This window comes from Bos indicus x Bos taurus, chromosome 15 (assembly GCF_003369695.1).
Source record: "Bos indicus x Bos taurus breed Angus x Brahman F1 hybrid chromosome 15, Bos_hybrid_MaternalHap_v2.0, whole genome shotgun sequence".
Taxonomy (NCBI): Eukaryota; Metazoa; Chordata; class Mammalia; order Artiodactyla; family Bovidae; genus Bos; species Bos indicus x Bos taurus.
This window is the reverse complement of record NC_040090.1, coordinates 49,352,457-49,378,083: the sequence shown is the minus strand read 5'-3', so window position 1 is coordinate 49,378,083 and position 25,627 is coordinate 49,352,457. Positions and strand designations below refer to the sequence as shown.

The following is a 25,627-nucleotide window of genomic DNA, read 5'->3' as shown; positions in this document are numbered from 1 at the left end:
AAGCAAGCCCTCTGCTCGCTGCTTGTACTAAATTCCAAGAGAGCCCTGTGAGGCAGTGAATTCACTCATTCAGCAGCTAATATTACTGAGGGCCCATCATGTGCCAGCCACTGTTCTAGGCATCAGGAACACAAAAAAGAACAAAAGGACAAAACCCCTGTCTTCATGGAGCTGACATTCAAGTGGCAGATGTGGAGGGGCAGGGGTGTAAACTTAGAGAAGAAGCAAATTCTTATAATAGCTTAGAAGGTGATGACACTGTTATTCCCATTTTACAGATGAGGGAAGCGAGGCCTAGAGTCACACTGATGGTGGATGAGGGAGGCAGGATTGGAGTCCAGACTCTTAACCACCGTGCAGTCAGCCCTAGGGATGGGATCCAGGAGTGGGCATGGGGCATCCCAGAGGGGTGGAGCGTGAAGTCCCTTGCTGTGTGACCTCAGGTAAGTCACTCCCCATCTCTGAGTCTTGGCTTTCTCCTTTGTGAAGACTGGGGTTGGCCTAAACCAAGTTTCTCAATCATTTGTCCTTAAGTCCTCCTAACAGGGGAGAGGCTGAAACCCAAAGCTTGAGGTACAGTCATCCCTCAGTACCCCCAATAGCACCAAAATCTGCAGATGCCCAAGTCTGCGATGTTTAATGTCCTAGCAGTCATCCATCCTGATCTGTAGGTTTCACATCTGAAATTTTGCCTGCAGTTGGTTTTAATTCCTAGATGTAGGACCATGGATACAGAGGACTGACTGTGCAGAGTCTTGAGTTTTACTTTAATTAATCAAGTGACTTTCACATTCTAAATTTTATTTCTCTTTTAATTTCTCTGTTTGGGAGGCAACCTATCAAAAAGTGGGCTGCTGTCACTTCCAAGTGCCCTTGGGTAAGTTACCTAACCTCTCTGGGCCTCAGTTCTCACATCTGTAAACTGGGAAAGTAATTTAAATGATAGCAACTACTTTCTAAGACTGTTGTGAGGATTAAATGAGTTATTACAGGTGAAACACTTAGAACAGTGCCCAGCACATGGTAGGTACTACAGAATAGTGAGATAGTATTAATAATAAGTCTATTATTAATAATAAATAATAGAATCAATAATAGATAACCTCCTCTAAAAATCTTGAATGAAAATTGATACTCCAGGGAGACGTGCTGCCGGGATGTAGCAATGTGTCCCTTCAGTACATTCCATGCGGGGTCAAGACTGCCAGGGAGAGGCTTAGGCTAAAGGACCGCTGAGTCCTCCTCTTTGTGACCTTTTCACATCGGTGACATTTCTTTCCATCACAGTCTTTCCCGTTCTTCAAGGCTAAGTTCAAAGGACACCTCCTCCACGTAGCCACCCCAGAGCTTACCTGGAAGGGACATTCTCTTCTGCTATCCAGTACTCTGGGCTCAGCACAGGGAAGGAGCACAGGATGGGGTGGGAGGGGAAGCGGGGTCCTCACTAGGTCCTGCCCCCAGCTGCTCAGAAAACCCAGGTCTGACCGAAATGGAGGCTGGCTTTCACAGCCTCAGGGCATCCCATCCACAGTGACATTCTCCAGGGTCAGGCTACTCTAGGTTCTGCTTAACACGCCATAAAACCACTGGAAAATCAACACCCCCTCTCCACTAGACCTTACTTACTGGACTAAAATACTGAATGGGGAATAGAAAATTCCCACTAAGCAGATGGCCCGTTACATCTGGAAGGTTGTAAGACACCCTTAATTCTTCAAGCAGGACCACACAGATCTGAAGGTCAGGCATGTCTAGGGAGGAAGCGTTCTCTTTGGGGGACACTGGAGGTGCTTCTGGCCCTCCCATAGCCTAGTCCCTGGCTCCTCATGCCCACGTTTCCTCATGCAGTGATGGGATTCCTCCCGGCACTTCCTCCTGTACCCCTGACTCACCCCACCATGGACATCACCCCGAGCTGTGCTGGGGTGTCCCTCCTCTCCTTAAAGCCCTTCCATGGCTCCCCACTGCTCTCAGGATAAAGACCCACTTGGATTACAGGTTCCTCCCTGGCTCCTTCCAACCCCTTGAGGAACATATTCTAAGAAGCCTCTCTTGACTCCCCAAGACTGAGCTAGGGGCTCCACCTTCCCCCAGGCACTGTAACTGCCTTTGTGTCCGCTGGGTGGGACGGTGGACTTCTGGTGGGCAGGGATGATGTCTCTGACACTGCTGGTTCCCTGGTGTCCAACTCTGTGCCTGGCATGGGAACAGGGTTCAGTGAAAGGGAGGGAGGCAAGGGAAGCTGCAGAGGAGGAAGAGGAAGGAGGGAGGAGGGGAGAGAAATTAAGAGAGGGGAGGACGATCCTCATAACTAGACAAACCACAGATCCTAAGAACATGAGAACTTAAATTCTCAGGCTAGAATGAACTCTCTGAGCCGTGTCTTGGTTCAAGACGCCAGTCCACACTGGGATTGGCTGTGTGAACCATCCTTGTGATTAGGAGATACTGACTAGATAGGACCAACAGGATTTGGGGAAGAAACTCTGATCACAGTGACTGCATGCTGGGACATGCAGAAATGGTCACAGAAGAGAAGGCTTCCCAGCACTGGTGAACTGAGGCTTTGGATGGCCCAGGACCCAATACAAATACCACCCGGGGGTCACTCCCCACCAGGCAAGGTCCTGCCAACCCTCAGGCACTACTGCACTCCGAAGAGAAGATGGTGCCCACTACAGCTAAGCCTTCGAGTCTGCTGACAGTCTGAGACTCAGGACATGGGCTATGTGCTTCAGTCTGTGTTAACCCACCAGTCCAGAATTCCGAACCACAACTGAGCAAATCAAGAACCCGCTCCTCCATTCACAGGAGAAGTTCTGCTGCAGTCAATACATTAGCCAGCTCCCCTCTGGCATTTGAAGTCCGTCTAATCTTAAAAGTAGAGGGGGCTGAGGAGGAGGAAGAGAGAGACAGAGGGGAGGGGAGGGGAAGTAGTAATTATTGCCACCTGGCTTTTCTGGAACATAGCTGTTGTGTGAGGCAGGGTGCACAGGTTCATCTGGACCTTGGCCTCCCTGATCTCTCAGGAAGAAGATGGACAGTGTCTCTTGAAAGAGGCTGAGAGGCTGACCCAGAACCCTGTCTCAACTAGGAAATGGGCACCTGTTGGAATCCCACACTTCTCCAGCTACCAGAGCTGGCTTAGGGTCACAGCATCTGCCCCTCCTTCCACCAAGGGCCAGAGGGTGGGCCTTACCGTGGGCCTTAGCCTTGTACAGTGCAGCTGTCAGCAGGAAGTTCACAATGTCCCCCGGCGCCACGTCCTCTGCTCTCACTAGGACCAGGGCACTGCCTGCCACCTTCATGGCCACCAAGGCACCGCCGGCTGCCAAGCTAGCCAGCTGGTAGGGGCCTTTCCCTAGTGCTGGAGAAAGGGGGCCCAGTCATAAGTCCTGCTTCCCTGGGCCTCTGCTCACCTCCTATCTATCCCTACCTGCCCAGCCTTGCTTGAGATGGGGGAGAAGAGAAGCCCAAGAGCTCCACTGGGTCACGTCCTCTGCCCCAGGCCCTGGGGACCTTGATTTCCAGAAGCAAGGGACAGGAGGCCCAGGTTGCCAGCCACTGAGGAACTGACCCCCTTCATAGCCCCTGAACCACTTTTTGGGAAGCCTGGAAACAGGCCACCCCTAGAGGGGTGGGGGTGTGGGGGTGGGCATCTGGGTCCGCAACGTCTCTCCACCAGCCAGTCCCCCTGCCTGAGACTCTACCATCCCAGCTGCTGTGCTATTCAGAGTTGCCCCTGGGAGAAGACATCTGTGTAGTCTCTGCCCACCCGAGGTCTGGAGAGTAAAGGCCAGAAAGGCTTGGGTTCAGCGTTAGCATCTATCCACTTCTTTCAAACATGTGTCTCTTCTGGGTCTCTTGGGTTCCTGGGGTTGTCGGCACAGGCGGGACAGGGGCACAGGTTTCCCAGACAATCACAACAGCCCTGTAACCAACCTCACAGGCTCTGGTGTGCCCTGCCTTCCAGAGTCATCTTTCCAGTCCCTGCTGCAACTCCTCAACAGCTCCCCTCTGCCCTCAGAATAGAGTCCAAGAGCCCAGCCTGAATTCAGGGACCCCTCAAGCCCCAACCCCTGCCCCTGCCACACCAAACTTCTCTCGCTCTTCCCTGTAAGAACCCTAAGGCGCTCCACCTTCTGTCTCCACCCATGCCGCCCCACCCACTCAGCACAGTCCTCCCTGTCTGTGCCTGCGGCCAACGCCTCCTCCATCTCTGGGGCCCAGCTCAAATGCCGCCTCTGTGGTGCAGCTCTCCCCGCACCCTCTCCTCTCACATGTGAGCATCTTTCCTCCCCTGTGCTCCAGCAGCATCGGTGCATGGTACATGCTGATCACAGCTCTTACGAGGAGGGTCTCAACTGGGGAGACCACATCTGTCTCCCCTACCAGACGGGACACAGGCAGTGCTGTGCTGGGAAATGGTGAACAGTCAGCACTCAAAAAATGAATACACAAAACCCCATTTGGTAATGTTTGCTGATTTCCATGGTGTGAATACTCCCACCAGCGGTCAGCTTCAAACACCAACTGAATGTGGAGTGAAGAAGACACAGTGGGTTCTAGAGAGTTGGGGTGGGCTGGCTCCAGAGCTCCACTGGGACAGGTCTCGTTAACCATTGCATCCCCAGCACCCGGCAAGGGCCTGGACCAGAGAAAATGTTGGCAGCACAGCCGAGCAAGGAATGGATGGGTGGGTGGGTGGGTGGGTGGAGGATGCTAGAAGCAGCCTGTCCTTTGTCAGTTACTGCCACCCAAAATGCCACAGAAGGGAGAAAACTCTGCTCGGAGCTGTCTTGCTGAAATGTCTTGCCTGGTGTCAGACAGACCCTGCCTGTGAAGGGACCGCAGTCCTCCCAGCACAGATTCAGGCCTCCAGGAGTTAAAGGTCAGGGGCTATCAGGAGCCCGCTGAGGCTAATATTTTCAGTCACAGCAGGGACTGTGACTGGAAGGATGACCCTGGAAGGCAGGGCACACCAAAGCCTGTGAGGTCGGTTACAGGGCTGTTGTGATTGTCTAGGAAACCGGTGCCCCTTGAGCTGCTGCTGCAGCTATTGTAAATAATCATGCTGTACCTGGTTCAGCTCTCATGTCATGGACCCCCTACCTGGTATCCTTGTCCCTCTAGTCAGGCCCCCACTATTTCACCCTCCAGGGGGACGTTTCGCAAACCAAAATCTGATCATGTGGGTAATAGGGGAAAAGCCTTGGGCTTGTATCCATATAGACTTGCTCCTGGCAGGATGGTGCCTGGAAGCAGGGGCAGAGGGGACCTCAGAAGTCAAAGGTGAATGGCATCAAGGACTTGATGAGCTTTTAATTCGGCCAACCTGGCCCCACCACACAAAGATCAGTGCTTAAAACTATTCCTGGGCAGCCCTCCAATCCCATCCAACCCCAGTGATTAAACTGACTAATTGGTTCTAACACTGGACATTAACCTCCCTGGAGTCTTTAGTCATGACCTAGTTAGTGAGAAGTTGGAGCATATCCTGTTACCCTGAGACCTTGGTTAAAACTGAAGATAAATCTGACAGACTGCGCTGGACCACAGGTTTTGCCCCCAACAAAGGAAGAGCAGTTTGCACCCGCCTTTGCCAACTCAAAGCTTCAGGAAACCCAAGACAAGAATCCATGGGCCTGATGAGCCAGATGATAAAGGCTATGGGGCAGCACTGGTGCAAAAGGGGTTTCCATTTCCTGGTGAAGCTGCCACATGAGCACACCCGGGAAGCTAGCCTGCCCTGGGCTCTGACAGAGGCAGCAGAAGCTGCTGGGCAGAGTCCCAGGGCATCTCTGGGCCCTGCACTGTCAGGGCCCTCTCTGCATGATGGAATCTTCCTGCCCCACATCACTCAGGACCAGCAGGGCCTCAGGATGGCTGATGCTGTGGCACCAGGGCACAGATGGCAATGCCTCGGCTTTCAAGGCTGAGCTTACCTTTGTTAAAGAAGTCACAGTCATAGGCTGAAAGACAGAGAACAGAGACCTCTTGAGAAGCCTGGAACAGATGGACAGGGCCAAGGGCCCTAGCATCCCAACTCTCCCTCCTTCCCCAAGGGCTGGACCTGGCCTGCCTCCCAAACTCCAAGATTCAGACATGGTTGTTGATCCAGATGTCTTAAAGTGTAGGAAATACAATGGCTCCTCTCTTTGCCCCCAGCATAAAGCTCAAAGGCTGGCCGAGAGTAGGCATTCAGCATGAACTGAATGAATGAATGCTGGGACAGAAGGGTGTTTTCTGTGTGATCCCAAAGGGCAAAAATAGAATCAAGAAATGGAAGCTCAGTTCAAGAGAGAGGTGACATATGTATACCTATGGCTGATTCATGCTGATGTTTGGCAGAAACCAACACAATTCTGTAAAGCAATTATCCTTCAATTTAAAAAATAAATAAATAATTTTTTAAAAAAAAATAAAGAAATGGAAGCTCCAGTCGAAAATGTTGTGGAAGGTACTAGAGAAATGCAAGCACAAGACAGAAGTTGGTCTTTTAACAGCATGGATAAGAAGAACCCAAAGGCCTCCAGGATCCAAGGCCCTGAGCGCAGTTTCCATCAGGCTTTGATGAGCTCCTCCAAGTATGTGCTCCATATGCCCTCTAGTGGCTCAGCACAGCACCACAGCCTGTTCCCTTGGCAAGTCAGCCATGGATTAGTCCACTGAGATAAGCTGGGGACTTTGCAGGGGGCTTCCCTGGTGGCTCAGAAGGTAAAGAATCTGCTTGCAATGCAGGAGACCTGGGTTCGATCCCTGGAGAAGGGAATAGCCACTCATTCCAGTATTCTTGCTTGGAGAATTCGATGGACAGAGGAGCCTGGTGGGCTACACAGTACATGGGATCTTGCCCTTTGGGATCTTGCCCCATGGGGTCACAAAGAGTTGGTCACAAAGGTCACAATTGAGCACCTATCACTAACACTTTGCAGGGGGCACCTAAGCCCAGGAGCAAGACCATGAGAAGTCAGTTGACCCAGTAGATTTGGGACAAAGGCTGAGGAAGGGCCTCCCTCACTCATAGGCCACCAACTCCACCCGCACCCTCCACACCCCATGATGAACACTATTCCTCTGCATTTGGCACTGCCCTCTGGAAAGAGCACTCGGAATCAGTAGACTGACACACCATGTGGTTATGGGCAAGTATGTGCTTTTCCTCACTTGTGGATTCAGAAGATTGAACTTGAAAATCAGATCTCCAAGTCTCTGTTTTCAAGTGTGTACCAGGCTGCCCAAAGATGTGGTCAAGAGCCAGCTATCTAGAGACCCACAGACCTGGGTTCAAATCCCATCTCTCACTCATCAGCTGTGCATACTGGGGACAAGTTTCTCAACCCATCTGAAATTTAGTGTCTTCCTCTGCAGGATGGGAACCACCACAAGTATTGCCCCACAGACTGTTAAGGTCTGAACTGGAGTAAAGCAAGTGATCATTTCAGGAAAATTTAAGGGAACCTCAAAAAAAATCTCGGTAATCAGGATATGTCATACTTTAATACAACTTTTAAAATTTCAGAATTAATGAAAAATATCCATGATGAACAACATATCAAAATTTTAAAACAAAGACAAAAATCAGTGACCGCACCTTGCTGAGCCATATTGGAGCCTGAGGTGAAAGGAAAAATCAATAATATCGAGCCTGTTATTACTAAAATTGTGGTATTTTATTCATCGAAGATGTTCTTGTATTAGTTTTGATTTTTAAAAAGTATTGCCTGAAAATGTGATTTATCTTGATTATTGAGTCTTTCGGTACTCCTTTAAATCTTTGGCTCCAGGCACTGGCCTCACTTGCATTTCCCTAGTCCTGAATATTAAATGATTTAATGCACAGAAGGCACAGGGCCTGACACATAGTGGATCCTCAATAAACATGTTCCCTTCTCCTTCCAGAAGTGCACGCTCAGTCGCTTCCATCCTGTCTGATACTTTGTGACCCCATGGACTGTAGCCCACCAGGCTCCTCTGTCCATGAGATTCTCCAGGCAAACGTACTGGAGTGGGTTGCCATGCCCTCCTCCAGGGGATCTTCCTGACCCAGGGATCGAACTTGCATCTGCCTGTGTCTCCTGCATTGCCGGTGGATCCTTTACCTACTGAGTCACCTGGGAAGCCTCCTTCCTGAAGAACTTTTACCAAAGGAGAAGGAGAAGCAGACTGCGTGAGGACCTAAGGCATCTGTGGTGGAAGGGTCTCAGGGTAAAACAAGCAGAGAAAAGGGAAACCAAAGGTGTTTCTGCTCCATCTTCTTCCTGAGGTCATCCTGCCTGGAGCTCCCAGGGCTCAGGACATGCCAGGCACCACGTCCCCGTGAAAAATTACAGGAACATCAGCTCTAGCACTAGTCCTGTGTCCCAAAGCGAGGCGTCTTGTGCCAGGAAGACCTTTGATGTGCAGGAACAAATAATAAATCTTTCGAATTTCTGTGTATTTTACTTCATCTTTTAAATATTTATTTTTGTATCTGTTTTGTGGCATACTTTACACTACTAATATTATATATATGTACATGTACCTATGTATATGTACATATACACATATATGTATATGTATATATATATGTGCTGCTGCTGCTAAGTCGCATCAGTCGTGTCCGACTCTGTGCGACCCCATAGACAGCAGCCCACCAGGCTCTTCCATCCCTGGGATTCTCCAGGCAAGAACACTGGAGTGGGTTGCCATTTCCTTCTCCATATATGTATATATATATGTACATATATACATACATATATATGTATATGTACATATACAAAGAGACATTACTTTGTCAACAAAGGTCCATCTATCTACTCAAAGCTATGGTTTTTCCAGTAGTCATGTATGGATGTGAGAGTTGGAATATAAAGAAAGCTGAGAGCAGAAGAATTGATGCTTTTAACTAGAAAAGGAAGAAATGAAGAACCCCAGGGTTAGTAGAAGGAAAGAAATCTTAAAAATTAGAGCAGAAATAAATGCAAAAGAAACAAAAGAGACCACAGCAAAAATCAACAAAACCAAAAGCTGGTTCTTTGAAAAGATAAATAAAATTGACAAACCATTAGCCAGACTCATCAAGAAACAAAGGGAGAAAAATCAAATTTATAAAATTAGAAACAAAAATGGAGAGATCACAACAGACAACACAGAAATACAAAGGATCATAAAAGACTACTATCAACAATTATATGACAATAAAATGGACAACGAGGAAGAAATGGACAAATTCTTAGAAAAGTACAACTTTCCAAAACTCGACCAGGAAGAAATAGAAAATCTTAACAGACCCATCACAAGCACGGAAATTGAAACTGTAATCAAAAATCTTCCAGCAAACAAAAGCCCAGGTCCAGATGGCTTCACAGCTGAATTCTACCAAAAATTTAGAGAAGAGCTAACACCTATCCTGCTCAAACTCTTCCAGAAAATTGCAGACGAAGATAAACTTCCAAACTCATTCTATGAGGCCACCATCACCCTAATACCAGAACCTGACAAAGATCCCACAAAAAAAGAAAACTACAGGCCAATATCACTGATGAACATAGATGCAAAAATCCTTAACAAAATTCTAGCAATCAGAATCCAACAACACATTAAAAAGATCATACACCATGACCAAGTGGGCTTTATCCCAGGGATGCAAGGATTCTTCAATATGCACAAATCAATCAATGTAATACACCACATTAACAAATTGAAAAATAAAAACCATATGATTATCTCAATAGATGCAGAGAAAGCCTTTGACAAAATTCAACACCCATTTATGATAAAAACTCTCCAGAAAGCAGGAATAGAAGGAACATACCTCAACATAATAAAAGCCATATATGACAAACCCACAGCAAACATTATCCTCAATGGTGAAAAATTGAAAGCATTTCCTCTAAAGTCAGGAACAAGACAAGGGTGCCCACTTTCACCATTACTATTCAACATAGTTTTGGAAGTTTTGGCCACAGCAATCAGAGCAGAAAAAGAAATAAAAGGAATCCAAATTGGAAAAGAAGAAGTAAAATTCTCACTATTTGCAGATGACATGATCCTCTACATAGAAAACCCTAAAGACTCCACCAGAAAATTACTAGAGCTAATCAATGACTATAGTAAAGTTGCAGGATATAAAATCAACACACAGAAATCCCTTGCATTCCTATACACTAATAATGAGAAAACAGAAAGAGAAATTAAGGAAACAATTCCATTCACCATTGCAACGGAAAGAATAAAATACTTAGGAATATATCTACCTAAAGAAACTAAAGACCTATATATAGAAAACTATAAAACACTGCTGAAAGAAATCAAAGAGGACACTAATAGATGGAGAAATATACCATGTTCATGGATTGGAAGAATCAATATAGTGAAAATGAGTATACTACCCAAAGCAATTTATAGATTCAATGCAATCCCTATCAAGCTACCAACAGTATTCTTCACAGAGCTAGAACAAATAATTTCACAATTTGTATGGAAATACAAAAAACCTCGAATAGCCAAAGCGATCTTGAGAAAGAAGAATGGAACTGGAGGAATCAACCTACCTGACTTCAGGCTCTACTACAAAGCCACAGTTATCAAGACAGTATGGTACTGGCACAAAGACAGAAATATAGATCAATGGAACAAAATAGAAAGCCCAGAGATAAATCCACACACATATGGACATCTTATCTTTGACAAAGGAGGCAAAAATATACAATAGATTAAAGACAATCTCTTTAACAAGTGGTGCTGGGAAATCTGGTCAACCACTTGTAAAAGAATGAAACTAGAACACTTTCTAACACCATACACAAAAATAAACTCAAAATGGATTAAAGATCTCAACGTAAGACCAGAAACTATAAAACTCCTAAAGGAGAACATAGGCAAAACACTCTCTGACATACATCACAGCAGGATCCTCTATGACCCACCTCCCAGAATATTGGAAATAAAAGCAAAAATAAACAAATGGGACCTAATTAACCTTAAAAGCTTCTGCACATCAAAGGAAACTATTAGCAAGGTGAAAAGACAGCCTTCAGAATGGGAGAAAATAATAGCAAATGAAGCAACTGACAAACAACTAATCTCAAAAATATACAAGCAACTCCTATAGCTCAACTCCAGAAAAATAAATGACCCAATCAAAAAATGGGCCAAAGAACTAAATAGACATTTCTCCAAAGAAGACATACAGATGGCTAACAAACACATGAAAAGATGCTCAACATCACTCGTTATCAGAGAAACGCAAATCAAAACCACTATGAGGTACCATTTCACACCAGTCAGAATGGCTGCGATCCAAAAGTCTACAAATAATAAATGCTGGAGAGGGTGTGGAGAAAAGGGAACCCTCTTATACTGTTGGTGGGAATGCAAACTAGTACAGCCACTATGGAGAACAGTGTGGAGATTCCTTAAAAAACTGGAAATAGAACTGCCTTATGATGCAGCAATCCCACTGCTGGGCATACACACTGAGGAAACCAGAAGGGAAAGAGACACGTGTACCCCAGTGTTCATCGCAGCACTGTTTATAATAGCCAGGACATGGAAGCAACCTAGAAGTCCATCAGCAGATGAATGGATAAGAAAGCTGTGGTACATATACACAATGGAGTATTACTCAGCCATTAAAAAGAATACATTTGAATCAGTTCTAAAGAGGTGGATGAAACTGGAGCCTATTATACAGAGTGAAGTAAGCCAGAAAGAAAAACACCAATACAGTATACTAACGCATATATATGGAATTTAGAAAGACGGTAACAATAACCCTGTGTACGAGACAGCAAAAGAGACACTGATGTATAGAACAGTCTTATGGACTCTGTGGGAGAGGGAGAGGGTGGGAAGATTTGGGATAATGGCATTGAAACATGTAAAATATCATGTATGAAACGAGATGCCAGTCCAGGTTCGATGCACGATACTGGATGCTTGGGGCTAGAGCACCGGGATGATTCAGAGGGATGGTATGGGGAGGGAGGAGGGAGGAGGGTTCAGGGTGGGGAACACATGTATACCTGTGATGGATTCATTTTGATATTTGGCAAAACTAATACAATTATGTAAAGTTTAAAAAAAAAAAAAAGAATTGATGCTTTTGAACTGTGGTGTTGGAGAAGACTCTCGAGAGTCCCTTGAACTGCAAGAAGATCCAACCAGTCCATCCTAAAGGAGATCAGTCCTGGGTGTTCATTGGAAGGACTGATTTGAAGCCAAAACTCCAATATTTTGGCCACCTGATGTGAAGAGCTGACTCATTTGAAAAGACCCTGATGTAGGGAAAGATTGAAGGCAGGAGGAGAAGGGGACGACAGATGATGAGATGGTTGGATGGCATCACTGACTCAATGGACATGAGTTTGGGTGGACTCCAGGAGTTGGTGATGGACAGGGGGGCCTGGCGTGCTGTGGTTCATGGGGTCGCAAAGAGTCGGACACAACTGAGCGACTGAACTGAACTGAACTGAACCCATGTGTATATATGTATGTGTGTGTGTGAGCATGTGCATGTTTTTACTTGATAGGAGTGTGCAACCAAAAGCATTCTGTAGACCACCAATGGTGAAAACACACTGCTCTCTTGTGTCTCTGATGGGCCTTATGTGTCTCAGCTGACAGGGGCTTTCACACTCACTATCTCCTTTGACCCCCACAATAAACCTTGTGGGACAGGTCTATTCCTATTTTTCAGATAAAAAATTGAGCCCCAGAGAGGTTGGAGAACTAGTTTGAGGTCACACAGCTTGCAGCTCTGAGTCTGGAACCCAGGGCTCCTGACTTATCTGGTGAACTGGTCAGGAGCACAGTCCTGGGTTTGCACCCAGACCATGTGGAGATGAGCCCTGGCTCCTCCACCAACCTCTGTGACCTTGAGCATGTTCCTGAATCTCTCTCTCTCGCTAACCCATTTCTCCAACTGTAAAACAGGAATAAACAGTCCTGCTTCACAGGGTACATGTGTGCTAAGTTGTTTCAGTCGTGTCTGACCCTTTGCCACCCTTTGGAGTACAACCCACCAGGCTCCTCTGTCCATGGGATTCTCCAGGCAGGGATACTGGAGTGAGTAGCCATTCCCTTCTCCAGGGGATCTTCTGGACCCAGAACTGAACTTGCATCTCTTATGTCTCCTGCATTGGCAAGCGGGTTCTTTACCACTAGAGCCACCTGGGTACTTGATAATTCGATTAATTATACACACAAGCCATGCTGATGCCTGGCACATGGTAAGTACTCCATAGATGCTCACTAGAGTGATGGGACCCCACAGGCCTGCCCACAGAAGGGGCACCACTGTCCCCCTCAGATGATGGGTCTGGACACTCACGGCAGAGGCGCGGGGTCCTCCAGTCGACGGCCACCCCGTGCTGGCAGCACTGGTGGGCATAGGCGGACACGCTGGCACAGAAGCATTCACAGTCACCGCCCCGGCTGCACCCACACGTGTCTGTCAGGCAGTTGGAGTAAAACCAACTGACGTCAACCTGGAGGAGATCAGAAGTCAGAGGTCAGAGGACAGGCCCTAAATGTTAGCCCTTCAGCTTCCGGGCTGATGCCACTCAGCCCCAGGGAGCAGCACAAGCGTGAAGGATGGTGTGTGCTGCCAGTGTTGGGTGAGGGCAGAAGGCAGGCGGCTCAGAGGGAAATGTTAACTCCGTGGACCGGGCAGACCCGGCTTTTGAGAACTAAGCTCTCTCCTTTCTGGGCCTAGGCTATAGGATCCAGGGCTTCAGGGTGTGGCTGAGAAACAGACATGGGGTGTGAACCCCCAGCCAGGGCCAGAGACAGTCAAGACAGGTCTGACAGCAGCCTTCGAGGCCCCCGAGGGGCCCGTGCAGAGCTGAGCACCAGCTCTCTTCTGTCTCCACTGAGGGCTGCTGCTGCAGCGTGAGGGGTCTGTGTTCACCATTCAGAAGAACAGCCTGATAGGGAGGAAGAGACATAAGGAGAAAGGCTTGTAAAGGGCACAGAAGCTGTTTGACTGTCGGTCTGTCCTGGGTCATCCGAGGAAACAGGACAGAGTCATCTGAAAAGGCCAGAGGCAGGGGAATGGCAGAGGTGAGTCTCCCCTCTAGATCAAGGCACAGCAGAGGGTTTCAGGACAGAAGGGACTCCAGGGAGGTGGCGGTGGGGTAGGGGGGGGGATCTCAGGAGCAGCAAAGCCCGGCATCCACTCACCACAGGGTGGCAGGTCTCAAACACCTCGCTGAGCAGGACACTGCATTCCTTCTTGGCAAAGGGTTCTCGGAGAGGATTCAGGACACAAGTGTCTCGGGGGTCAAGGGTGTCTGGGCACTGAGGGGGCAAAGGCAGCATGGTTGATCTCCTGACCCCTCACACACCCGCTGCCTGATGTGGTGGAGGGACTCCTGGAGCAGCTCCCTTGAGGCTGGCCTCCTGTGTTCATGTCCTTGGATAATCCCCTGCCCTTGAATGTGGGAGGGACCAAACTGACAAGCCAACAGGAGATGGGAAAGGTGACGCGTGGATGTGGTTATGTGTCAGTGACTGCATATGATCATGTTACGTAAGCCTGCAGGGCCCATCTGGCTGGAGTCCCTTTCTTGCTGACTGTGAATGGCACATGGCAGGAATTGTGGGTGTTCTCTAGGAGCTGAGGGTCATCCTGGGCCAACAGTGTGCAAAAAAATGAAAGTTCTCAGTTCTCTCAGATGCTGTCAACAGCCACAAGAGTGGCTGGAAAAGGAGATCCCTCTCCAGGGGCACCTTCAGATGAGAGCCCAGCCCTGGCTGGCACCTTGACTTGCAGCCTGTGATACTGTATGCAGAGAACCGAGTCTGAACCATGATTCCTGACCCACAGAAACTGTGAGATAATCCGTGTGTGTGACAGGATGCTGCTAAGTCTATAGTTATGTTGTTATCCTGCTAGAGGGGACGAATACAGATCACCCTGATGTCTGCTGAGCCTCCATCCTTGGGCCTACATTGTCACTTGAGCCCCCCAGAGTATGCCCATAGGAATTACTGAGAGAGAAATAACATTAGGGGGTGGGTAAAAGGAAGGAAGTAATGAAAGTTAATCACCCATTCAGCTTCTCTGTTAAAAACACACTTTTTTGAGGCTTTGAGAAAAGATTTGTCCCACCTCAGGATTTCACTGAGCTCCATGCCATGACTAACTGCTCCCCTAACTCCAGTCTATACAGGCTTCTCTCTATCTACTCTCCAACAGAGAATCAGGAACGGAAGATCACTCAGTCCAGGAAAGGCAAATGTGTAACACTCGCGTCACCACTCTCTAATGCAGCATCCATGGCAGACATAACTAATCAATCGCAGTTCTTCCAGATGAACCTGACACAGTGTTGGCACTTCCCAACATGGCTTCCCAGGCAGCCTCATCTGACTGATCAGGTTTGTCACACGAGGTAAAACCTATCCACCATTCCTCTTCCAGCTCCTTCACTTCACAGAAGATCACAGAGAAGCTGGGGCTTATTCAAGGTCGCCAAGCAAGTCCCTGGATGGTCTAAGACAAGAACCCAGGTCTAATGCTCTCAGTTCAGTGCTGTGTCCCCTCACCGCTCACAGCTTGGCAGCCTCAGTCAGACATCTTCCAAACCTCAGAGACATATATAATTTCTACCTCTGATAATATTGTCCACCCTCTCAGAGGTCTTCTCGGATACATTCAGCCATCCAAATATGATCTATCCTTTAAGTACCACACTAGTCCCGACACCTTCAGGAAGTCTTCTCTGATTGCCTCAACCCATGTAGATCTCTCTTGGTCTCTCCTCTGTGCTAGACCTATTGGCACAGAGATGGAAAAAATGGTCCTGCTTCCATAAGCCTCATCTTCCCTACTGGGTGGGCACCTCTCCTAGGGCAAGGACTCTGTCTCCTTCCCAGCCTCAGCTCTCCCACCAGGTCTTGGTCCAGGGACTGACTTGTGAGATGGGATGACGGTGCATGTCCTCAGGCCACAGGGCTGAGGATGCCAGGTCAGAGGCTGACAGTGGGTTGTGGGAGCAGCCTTGCACCGATGTCCTTCTGCCCTGACCTGTGGCCAGGTTCTCTCAGTGCTGACTAGGGTCCATCTGGGTGAGGGGAGTGAGCCAGCTTGGAGAGGCTTTACCTCAACTGCAGCCCAACTGCCACCAAACTCCTGGGGGTTAGTTAATTCTAAGTTCTCTGGGGTCCTCATCTCGTTGACAGTCTTTAAGTCAAAATTCCCACAGAGTCCTGCCAGCTGGCCCTGAAAGAAGAGAGAATGATCAGTCTCAGGCATTCCCAGGGTGAACCATAGGCGGGGTTGGGGGGTGCGAAGGTGGCCATAAGCCTACGAGTCTGTCATGGGCCTAGAAACAGCTGCTGGGGTCACAGAGTGCAGAGAGATAGGAGAGTCAGAGAAGGGGCCCAGGGAAGGGTGGGGCAGAGAGGACAGAGGTATGATGCTCCTGGCTTTTTGGAGAGGGTACAGCTCATGCAAGGACACCCAGGGGCTCCTTGGCTCTAAGAGGAGCACAACACTGATGAGGGTCACTGCTCACGTGACTACCTGCCACTGTGGCCCAGCCTGGACGTGCACTGTGGTTCTCTGGTCCCATAAGAGCGTGATGTGCTCCCGTGGGAAATGCACCAGCGTGAAAAACCCTGCCCGCCATGTGTGGACCTGCTGCTTCTCGTCCAGGAAGCTCTCCGGGCTCTAGGGGGACAGAGATGGGCATTCTTGAAGCCAGAGCATCCCCCAGCAGCTGGGTCAGCTGGGCCTGGCAACAAGTCACTGCCCAGCCCCAGGAGTTCACCAATTCCTCTGCTTCCCTCATGTCCTGACAGTGACCTCTGGGTCCCTGGCCATGACCAAGGAACTCAATCTGGGCTGATCACTCAATGGCTCCAAGAGAAAGAGCTGTGATAAGGAAGCCAGTCCTTAACCCTCTTCTGCCCGCTTTCAACCAGCAAACTGTCCATACAACCTTCCCTGCACCAGGCCTTACGGGATTTCCTGAGTCGTCATCGAAGATAATGAGTGAGTTCCCCACGTTGATGGAAATAAATTTCCTGCAGATGATGCCAGAGCTGTAGCAGTTTACATTTTCTACAATCACAGAGAAGCTGAAATCCGATGTGCTCTGGGGAGAAATAAGTTAGCGCAATAAACCAGGGCAAGAAGAGATTTTGTTGAGAGGCACGGGGTAGAAGGATGCAGACTCTGAAGAGGTTTTCAACCCACTCCTGCTTCATATGAGTGGTGTGACTTTGGGCGACTTACTTCAGTTCTCCGAAGCTTAGTTTTGTTTTGGGTGCCTGGTGTATGTAGGGACTCTCCAAAAAGTATTTGATGAATGAATAGATAATAGGCACGACTGGTGCTGACGGGAGTGTGAGGGAAGGAGCACTGTCTTACAGACACTGATGATGGTAGTGTAAGCCTTTTTGGAGGGCAATCTGCACCATACACAGAGAAGGCAATGGCACCCCACTCCAGTACTCTTGCCTGGAAAATCCCATGGATGGAGGGGCCTGGTGGGCTGAAGTCCATGGGGTCGCGAAGAGTCAGACACGACTGAACGACTTCACTTTACTTTTTCACTTTCATGCATTGGAGAAGGAAATGGCAACCCACTCCAGTGTTCTTGCCTGGAGAATCCCAGGGACGGGGGAGCCTGGTGGGCTGCCGTCTATGGGGTCGCACGGAGTCAGACACGACTGAAGCAACTTAGCAGCAGCAGCCGCACCAGACAACATTCTAAAGGGATAACTTTTATAGAAATTCTACTTCTAAGAGTCTAGGGACACAAGTATTCATTGAGTAATTAAATACTGGTGGATAATAAAACAAACTAGAGCACATCCTTTCTGTGGAATTCTACAGAAAGAAGAGAAATTTACCAACCATATGAGAAAATGTCCAAAGTATACTATCAAGTGATGAAAGCAGATTGCGGAATCCTGCTCATGTTCCTGCAGGATTCACTCCTGTCTGTTATGAGCGCTTATTCAGCAGGCAACAGGAACAGAAGAGATGCGAAGAGGGATATTCATTTTTAATATATGCCTCTCCATTGTTTTAAATGTGAGCGAAGAGCATGCAAAGCCTTTGAGATTTAACAAATAAAATAAAACAAGGCCTATCACCTTTGTCTTGTGGAATCATTTAAATTATATGAAAAACCCCAGCACAGTGCCTGCGCCATAGATAGGGCTTATTTCATAAGAAGTATTGAAAGTGAAAGTGAAAGTTGCTCAGTCGTGTCTGACTCTTTCTGACCCATGGACTATACAGTCCATAGAATTCTCTAGGTCAGAATACTGGAATGGGTAGCCTTTCCCTTTTCCAGGGGATCTTCCCAACCCAGGGATCAAACCCAGGTCTCCCACATTGCAGGCGGATTCTTTACCAGCTGAGCCACAAGGGGAGCCCATAAAAGGTATTACTATTACTATTATTTGATGAGATGGACAGGCCCTTAGCCAAAGGGCCTGAGGCCTCTCCCACCTGCCCTGTTGGTACCCTCTTCTCCTCCTGGAGGGGATCCTGCCTTTAAGATGCTCTCCTACATCACCATTCCTTTTCCTCTGCGTGAGCTGGTGGCTTTAACACATGACTCCTTTACACACCAACTCTCCAGTCAGATTTCTTGGTTCCAGCTTGACCGCAATTCTGTCACTGACTGTGTGCGACCTGGGTGAGATGCCAACTTTCCTCAGCCCAATTTGCTCCATCCCTAACACGGGCTCAATAAACTCTGTCATTTAGGGTTGCTGTAAGAATTAAGTGAAATAATGCTTTAAAATGGCTTGGTAGACCACCCAGCATCTAATGAGGGCCCAGAAAGTATTCGTTTTTACTATAAACCCATTGGCACCCAAGAAGGTTATAATGGTGAGTGGACAGGCATTGGGGTATTTATAACTGGTGGGCTCTGTCCAGCCCTGATCTTGCTCCTCAGCACCTCTTTGAGGCTCTGAATTGCCAAACACCAGGGCTTAGATCCTCCCGCCCCAACCATCCAATTATGCATCAGCTGCTCTGGGGACCCATGGAGCCAACTGTGCAGACATACGCAGGTGCTCACCTTGACCAGGTGCACTTTGCACGCCCCCACGAAGTCAAATGGGAGCCCATCAAACGTGCGGTAATGCCGGTCACCATAGGCTGTGCAGGTGGAGGCACAGGGGTGGAGGGTGCACTGGAACGAGCCGCGCTGGCACACGCTGAAACACACGCGCCCAGACCCCTCACAGGGTGTGCCCCGCCCCCACCCTGAGCACCCACAGTGGGGCCACTGCCCATCGAGTACCCACTGTGTACCCCTGGGCTGAGTGTCAACAATCATCGACCTCCAACAAAGGCCCAAAGGATACGAGGGTGGGTCCCCATTTTATGCAAGAGACACTGGGGTTCAGAAGGTTAAATCAATCAATAACAGAGCCAAGACTGACCCAAGATCGATTCAACTCCAATATCCACACTCTCTTTGCCACTTCAATCATTCATTCATTCAACAAGTAATAAGCATCTCCCATATCCCAGGCATTATTCTAGGAGTCTGAGCTACATCAGTGAACAAAACAGCAAAAAATCTTCTGCCTTTGTGAAGCTTGTATTCTAAAGGAGGAAGATACACACTAAATAATAAAACATAATAAGTAAGCATGAGTAGGTAACGTGTGTGTGTGTGCACAGTCGTTCAGTTGTGTCCGACTCTTTGTGGCCCCATGCACTGTAGCCCACCAGGCTTCTCTGTCCATGAAATTTTCCAGGCAAGAACGCTGGAGTGGGGTATCATATCCTCCTCCAGAGGATCTTCCCAACCCAGGGATCAAGCCTGCATCTCCTGCATTGCAAATGGATTATTTTACTGCTGAGCTACCTGGGAAGCCCCACGTAGGTAATAGTTAGAAGATAATGAGTACTATGTGGGGAAAGGAAGAAGATAAGGACTGGGAATGTGTGTGGGGGTGGGTTGCAATTTTAAATAAGATGGACAGAAGGACAGGTGAGCAGACATTTAATGGGTGTGAGAAAATTATGTATATGGATATTTGGAAAAACAGTGTTCTGGGCAGAGGGTACAGCTTTTGCAAAGGTCCTGAAGAACATTCTGGAAGACAACATGGCTAGAATAGAGAGAGTAGGAGGAGAGGAGGAACTTGGGGAGGTAACAGAGATTCCGATCCCGTAGGTCCTAGAAGACCACTGTAAGAATAGTAGCTTTGCTAGCAGTGAGAGAGGGAGTGTTCAGAGGATTTCATCATGGGAATAACATGATCTGAATGTCCATTTTTTTCATGCACATGAATGTGCATATACACTCACATGTGCAGTCTATGCATTTTGAACATGTACTGACACACATCCATATAAATACTCAAACACATCATCACGGTTACAAATACACACGCACACACATTCATATACACGTATGAACAAACTCACATTGATATTTATAGTCACAGAAACATTTCCTCAAATTCTTTCTATGCATATTTGTATATATACACAAACCCCTACAGAGCACACAATCACACAAGATAAATATGAACATGGTTGAAGGGGGAATGCTAGACTGTACTCACAATCACACATCCCATATCCACTCTCAGCCCCAACAAAAAGTAGAGGCTGGATGGGGCCCTCACTTACCAGGAATGGCAGGGAGACATGACCTGGTCCCCAGGGTAGTACTCCTTCCCTTTCCAAGTGCATGGGCACTCCTCTGGCAGAAAGCAGGCATCCCCATGTCTGAGCAGGCTGTAAGGACACAGTGGGCAGATGGTCAGGAGAGCACCCTTTCATCTCTGCCACCTGTGGACGACCTTGTAGCCACATGGATGCCCTGGGATGGCTTCTCAGCATTTACCCTGGAAGACAGTGAACATGTACCTACCACCATCCTGCTCCTGCCCAGTGAGGTTCAGAGCTACCTCAGCAACTGGAACATGAGAGGCAGGCTTGGCCCAGGTCAGAAGTCTCTGCCATCCATCGGGAAGCAAGGCTCAGCTCTACCAGCCACACCCCCCGGCCAGGCTAGATGCCAGCTGTCCCGTGGACACTAGCTGTACACTAATGAACACACCATGGGCATGGGCATGGACCCTTCTATGCAGGTGGCTCATGGAGTAACTAGGAGACTTGCACTGGAAAGAAATGTGAAAGGGAATTTTTCAGGAAGATGGAAACTCAGATCCACCTGAAGGAATGAACAACTCCAAAAGTGGAAAATATGGTGGTAAACATTTTTAAAAATTATTTCTTAATTTCTTTAAGAGATAACTGAGCATTTAGAGCAAGATTAATGTCAACTGGACATGAGTTGGTCTGCCCTTGTGACTCAGCTGGTAAAGAATCCGCCTGCAATGTGGGAGACCTGGGTTTGATCCCTGGGTTGGGAAGATCTCCTGGAGAAGGGAAAGCTACACCACAGTATTCTGGCCTGGAGAATTCCAGGGACTGTATAGTCCATGGGGTCACAAAGAGTCAGACATGACTGAGTGACTTTCACTTTCACTTAATGTCAATTAATTGTGGGGTTTCTAACACAGGTAGAAGTAAAATGTATGATAATAACAATAAAAAGGACAAGAAGGAAGTAAATGAAAGCAGGCTGTTGCAAGTAGTCTACATAAAGTGGGAAAACATCAATTCATAGTAGATGGTGATAAATGAAAGATACATATTGTAATCTTTAGAGAACTACAAAAATAAAACAAAAAATATCAGGATATAGGAACGTCCCTGGCAGTCCAATAGTTAAGACTCTGCACTTTCAATGCAGAAGGCGTAGGTTGGATCCCTGGTTGGGGAACTAAGATTCCACATATCATGCAGTGCAGCCAAAAAAATAATAAATTAAAAAATATATAGATTAAAAATACTAATCTATATATTTTAAATGAAATAAAGGAGAAAAAATAGGAGACTAAAGTTACTTAACCCAAATAAGAAAGAAAAGAAGAAAAAACAAAGACAAATAACAAATAAGATTGTAATGTTAAATTCAACCCAATTATTAAAGGCAAATGCATAAACAGTCTAATTACAAGGGAAAAACTGTAACACTGGCTAAAAAAGCAAGACTCAACTGTACTCTGTTTCCTAAAGATATAGTTGAAATATTAATATAATAGCACAAATAAATGAAAAGCAAAATGATAGGAAAAGATACCATGTAAACACTAGTTACAAGAGAGACAGAGTGGCTATATTAAACTTACACAAAGTATACTTCAAGACAAATAACATTAACTCTAATAAAAAGGGATATTTCATAATAATAACAGTCAGAGATTTCCCTGGTGGTCCTGTGGCTAAGACTGCACTTCCAATGCAGGGGGCCTGGGTTTGATCCCTGGGCAGGGAACTAAATCCCATATGCTGCAACATAAAAAAAAAAAAAAGAAAAAGAAAAAAAGACTCCCACATGCAGCAACGAAGATCAAAGATCCCATGTCCACAACATGTCCTGGCATAGCCAAATAAATAATTAAAAAAAAAAAATAAGCATGTCGCTGTATGGCAAAAATCACCACAATATTGTAAAGTAATTAGCCTCCAATTAAAATAAATTAATTAATTTTTAAAAGATCGGTTTATCAGCAGAACATAAGAATCTTAAATGGGTATGTACCAAATATCAGAGCTTCAAAAACAAAAGCAAAAACTCACAGAACTGAAGGAGAAAAAAGACAAAAGCACAATTATAGTTGGAGATTTTAACATTCTTCTCCATTAATGATAGAACAAACAGGCAAAAAAAAATTATCATTGACGTGCCTATAAATTTGACAACTTCTATGGGATGAACAGCAAAAACACTAAATATCTATAAATAATTCAATGACAAATGTGTAAACCTCTGGGTGAAAACTAGGAAACACTGCTGAGAGAAATTAAAGAAGGCCCAGGAAGTGGAACAATGGTGACCTACTTGCAGATTAGAGGACCCACTAGTATGAAGACGTCAGTTCTCCCAAACTGATCTATAGGTGCAGCACAATCCCAATCAAAATTCCAACGGCCATTTTGTATAAACTGACAGGTTTATCATAAATTTACATGGAAATTCAAAAACCTAGAAGTGTCCAAAAAACTTTGAAAAGGAACAAAGTCAGGGCACTATCAACTTCTGATTTCAGGACTTACTATAAACCTTCAGAAATCAAGACAGAGTGATATTGGCCTAAGGATAGACAAATAGATCAATGAAACAGAAGAAAGAGTCCTGAAATAGACCCACATTTATACAGTCAATTGATTTTTTTTTTTTAAGTGCCCAAACAATTCAACAGGGAAAATCCTTCTTAAATGGGACTAGAACCACTGGATATCCATCAGAAAAAAATACAATGAAGTGACTCCATTTTATAGCAGATACCAAAATACAATAATTTTAGATCAACTATAGACCCAAATGTAAAAGCAAAATTTATAAAGCTCCTAGAGGGTATATAGAAGAATATCTTTGGTATTGTGGCAAAGATGTCTTAGAACACAGACAGCATCATAAGGAAAAAATTGCCAAGGTAGATATCACCAACATTTTAAACTTCTGCTCATCAGAACTGTTTGGACATATTAAGACTTTTTAAATAAATGAACAGGCAAACCACAGACTAGGAGAAAATATTTGTTATACATATATCCGAGAAAGGACTTGCATCCAGAATATATAAAGAACTTCTGCAACTCAATTTTTTAAAAAATCAGCTAAATAAAAAGTGAGCAAAAGACTTAACTGGACACTTTACAAATGAAGATATGCAAATGACCAAACAACACATGAAAAAGTACTCCTCACTAGTCACTAGGGAAATACAAATTAAAACCATAATGTTATTTGACTATGTTCTCACTAAAATAACAAAAATGAGAGAGCCTGAAAATATCGAGTGTTAGTGAGGATATAGAGCAGCCAGAACTCTCACACGATGAGAGCGTGAAATAGTACAAATTCTTTGGAAAATAGTTTGGCAATTTTTCACATAGTGAAATGTACATCTACCCTTCCACTCATTCCACACTGAAGTGCTCTTCCAAGAGAAAGCAACCTTATTTAAAATAGCCCAAACTGCAAATAACCTAAATATGTATCAACATTTGAGTGGATGATTTAATTATAATATATTCATACAATGGAGTACTACTGAGCAATAAAAAGAAGCAAACGACTGGGAAATGCAACAATGGATCAGTCAAAGACATATGCTAAGGAGAAGTCAGACATCAAAGGGTAGATACTGTATGACTCTATTTTCATGACGTTCTAGAACAGGTAGAGCCTATTTATGCCAAAAATAAAGAACTATGGTGAAGGGGTACGGGGAGATACCAACTGGGAAAAGACATAGGGCACAATAAATTTTTTGAGGGGGAAGAAGCGTTCTATATCTTGATGGAGGTGTGGGTTACAAGAGGGTATAAATTTGTCAAAGCTCAGCAAACTGTATGGGGCTTCCCAGGGGGCACTGGTGGTAAAGAACCTGGACTCTGTGGGAGGGGGGGGGGGTATGATTTGGGAGAATGGTATTGAAACATGTATAATATCATATAAGAAACGAATCGCCAGTCCAGGTTGGATGCATGATACAGGATGCTTGGGGCTGGTGCACTGGGATGACCCAGAGGGATGGTACGGGGAGGGAGGTGGGAAGGGGGTTCAGGATGGGGAACATGTGTATACCTGTGGCGGATTCATGTTGATGTATGGCAAAACCAATACGATATTGTAAAGTAATTAGCCTCCAATTAAAATAAATAAATTTATATTAAATAGAAAAAAAGAACCTGCCTGCCAATGCAAAGAGACACAAGAGATGCAGCGGCATTAGATCCCTGGGTTGGGAAGATCCCCTGGAGAAGGAAATGGCAACCCACTCCGGTATTCTTGCCTGGAGAATCCTATGGGTGGAGGAGCCTGGAGGGCTGCAGTCCACAGGGTCGCAAAGTCGGACACGACTGAAGCGACCAAGCACACGTGCACAGCAAACTATATGCTTACGATCTGTGTGTTTTACGTATATATTGATTGGAAGCTCCATATTTAAGCCAGGGGGTCATCATTTTGTTGAGGATGCCCCAAAATGTCAGTTTCTGGAGGAATTTGTTTTTTTTTTTTTGCCCAGCCAATTTTCAGGATTAGAATCCTCTTCCCTTTCTGACCTGGGAGGCAAAAACTTTGATGTCACCATCCCAGGAACCAAGCCGGGGAAGTGGGCTGGGCCCCAGTTGGCTTTCACTCATCTCCCTGTCGTCCCTCTGCATCTCATCCCTGCCTCTGTCCCCAGGATCAAAGTCTCTGATTTGACTTTTCTAGAAATTCTTACTGTCTTTCTCCTGCTGGATGGGGTAAGGGAATCTGGGCATTTAACTGCTCCTTACACAGACTTGCCACTTATCCCACTGTCTTGCTCCCACCACCGGCTCTTCTGAGATGCCTGGAGCGTCCTGTTCCTGAAGCTGCCAACACCGGGTAGCCTGCTTCTCCTTGGCCTTCCCCTCTACAAGCATCAGCGTCAACCTCTGCTCTGCAGGGTCAGTTTCTACGTAGCCACCCTGGTTCCTTCTTCAAAAACTATTGGCCTATCTCATGCCACTGTCACCCCATTCTTGTTCCCTTTGTCCCTGGTGATGTATACATTTTTTTTAACTCCATTACCAACATTTCAT

General features: G+C 46.4%; 1 protein-coding gene across 1 annotated transcript in view; it reads right to left on the bottom strand.

The window, feature by feature from the left end:
- Positions 1 to 25,627, bottom strand: part of OTOG (otogelin) — an 89,958-nt gene that overhangs the window by 36,610 nt on the left and 27,721 nt on the right. Inside the window, exons 24-32 of the mRNA XM_027562082.1 lie at positions 20,606 to 20,713; positions 19,035 to 19,173; positions 16,953 to 17,087; positions 16,514 to 16,660; positions 16,091 to 16,210; positions 14,167 to 14,283; positions 13,316 to 13,472; positions 5,946 to 5,972; positions 3,200 to 3,367 (exon numbers count right to left, since the gene is read on the bottom strand). Coding sequence (XP_027417883.1) covers positions 3,200 to 3,367; positions 5,946 to 5,972; positions 13,316 to 13,472; positions 14,167 to 14,283; positions 16,091 to 16,210; positions 16,514 to 16,660; positions 16,953 to 17,087; positions 19,035 to 19,173; positions 20,606 to 20,713 — 1,118 coding nt within the window. The remainder of the gene's footprint in view (positions 1 to 3,199; positions 3,368 to 5,945; positions 5,973 to 13,315; positions 13,473 to 14,166; positions 14,284 to 16,090; positions 16,211 to 16,513; positions 16,661 to 16,952; positions 17,088 to 19,034; positions 19,174 to 20,605; positions 20,714 to 25,627) is intronic.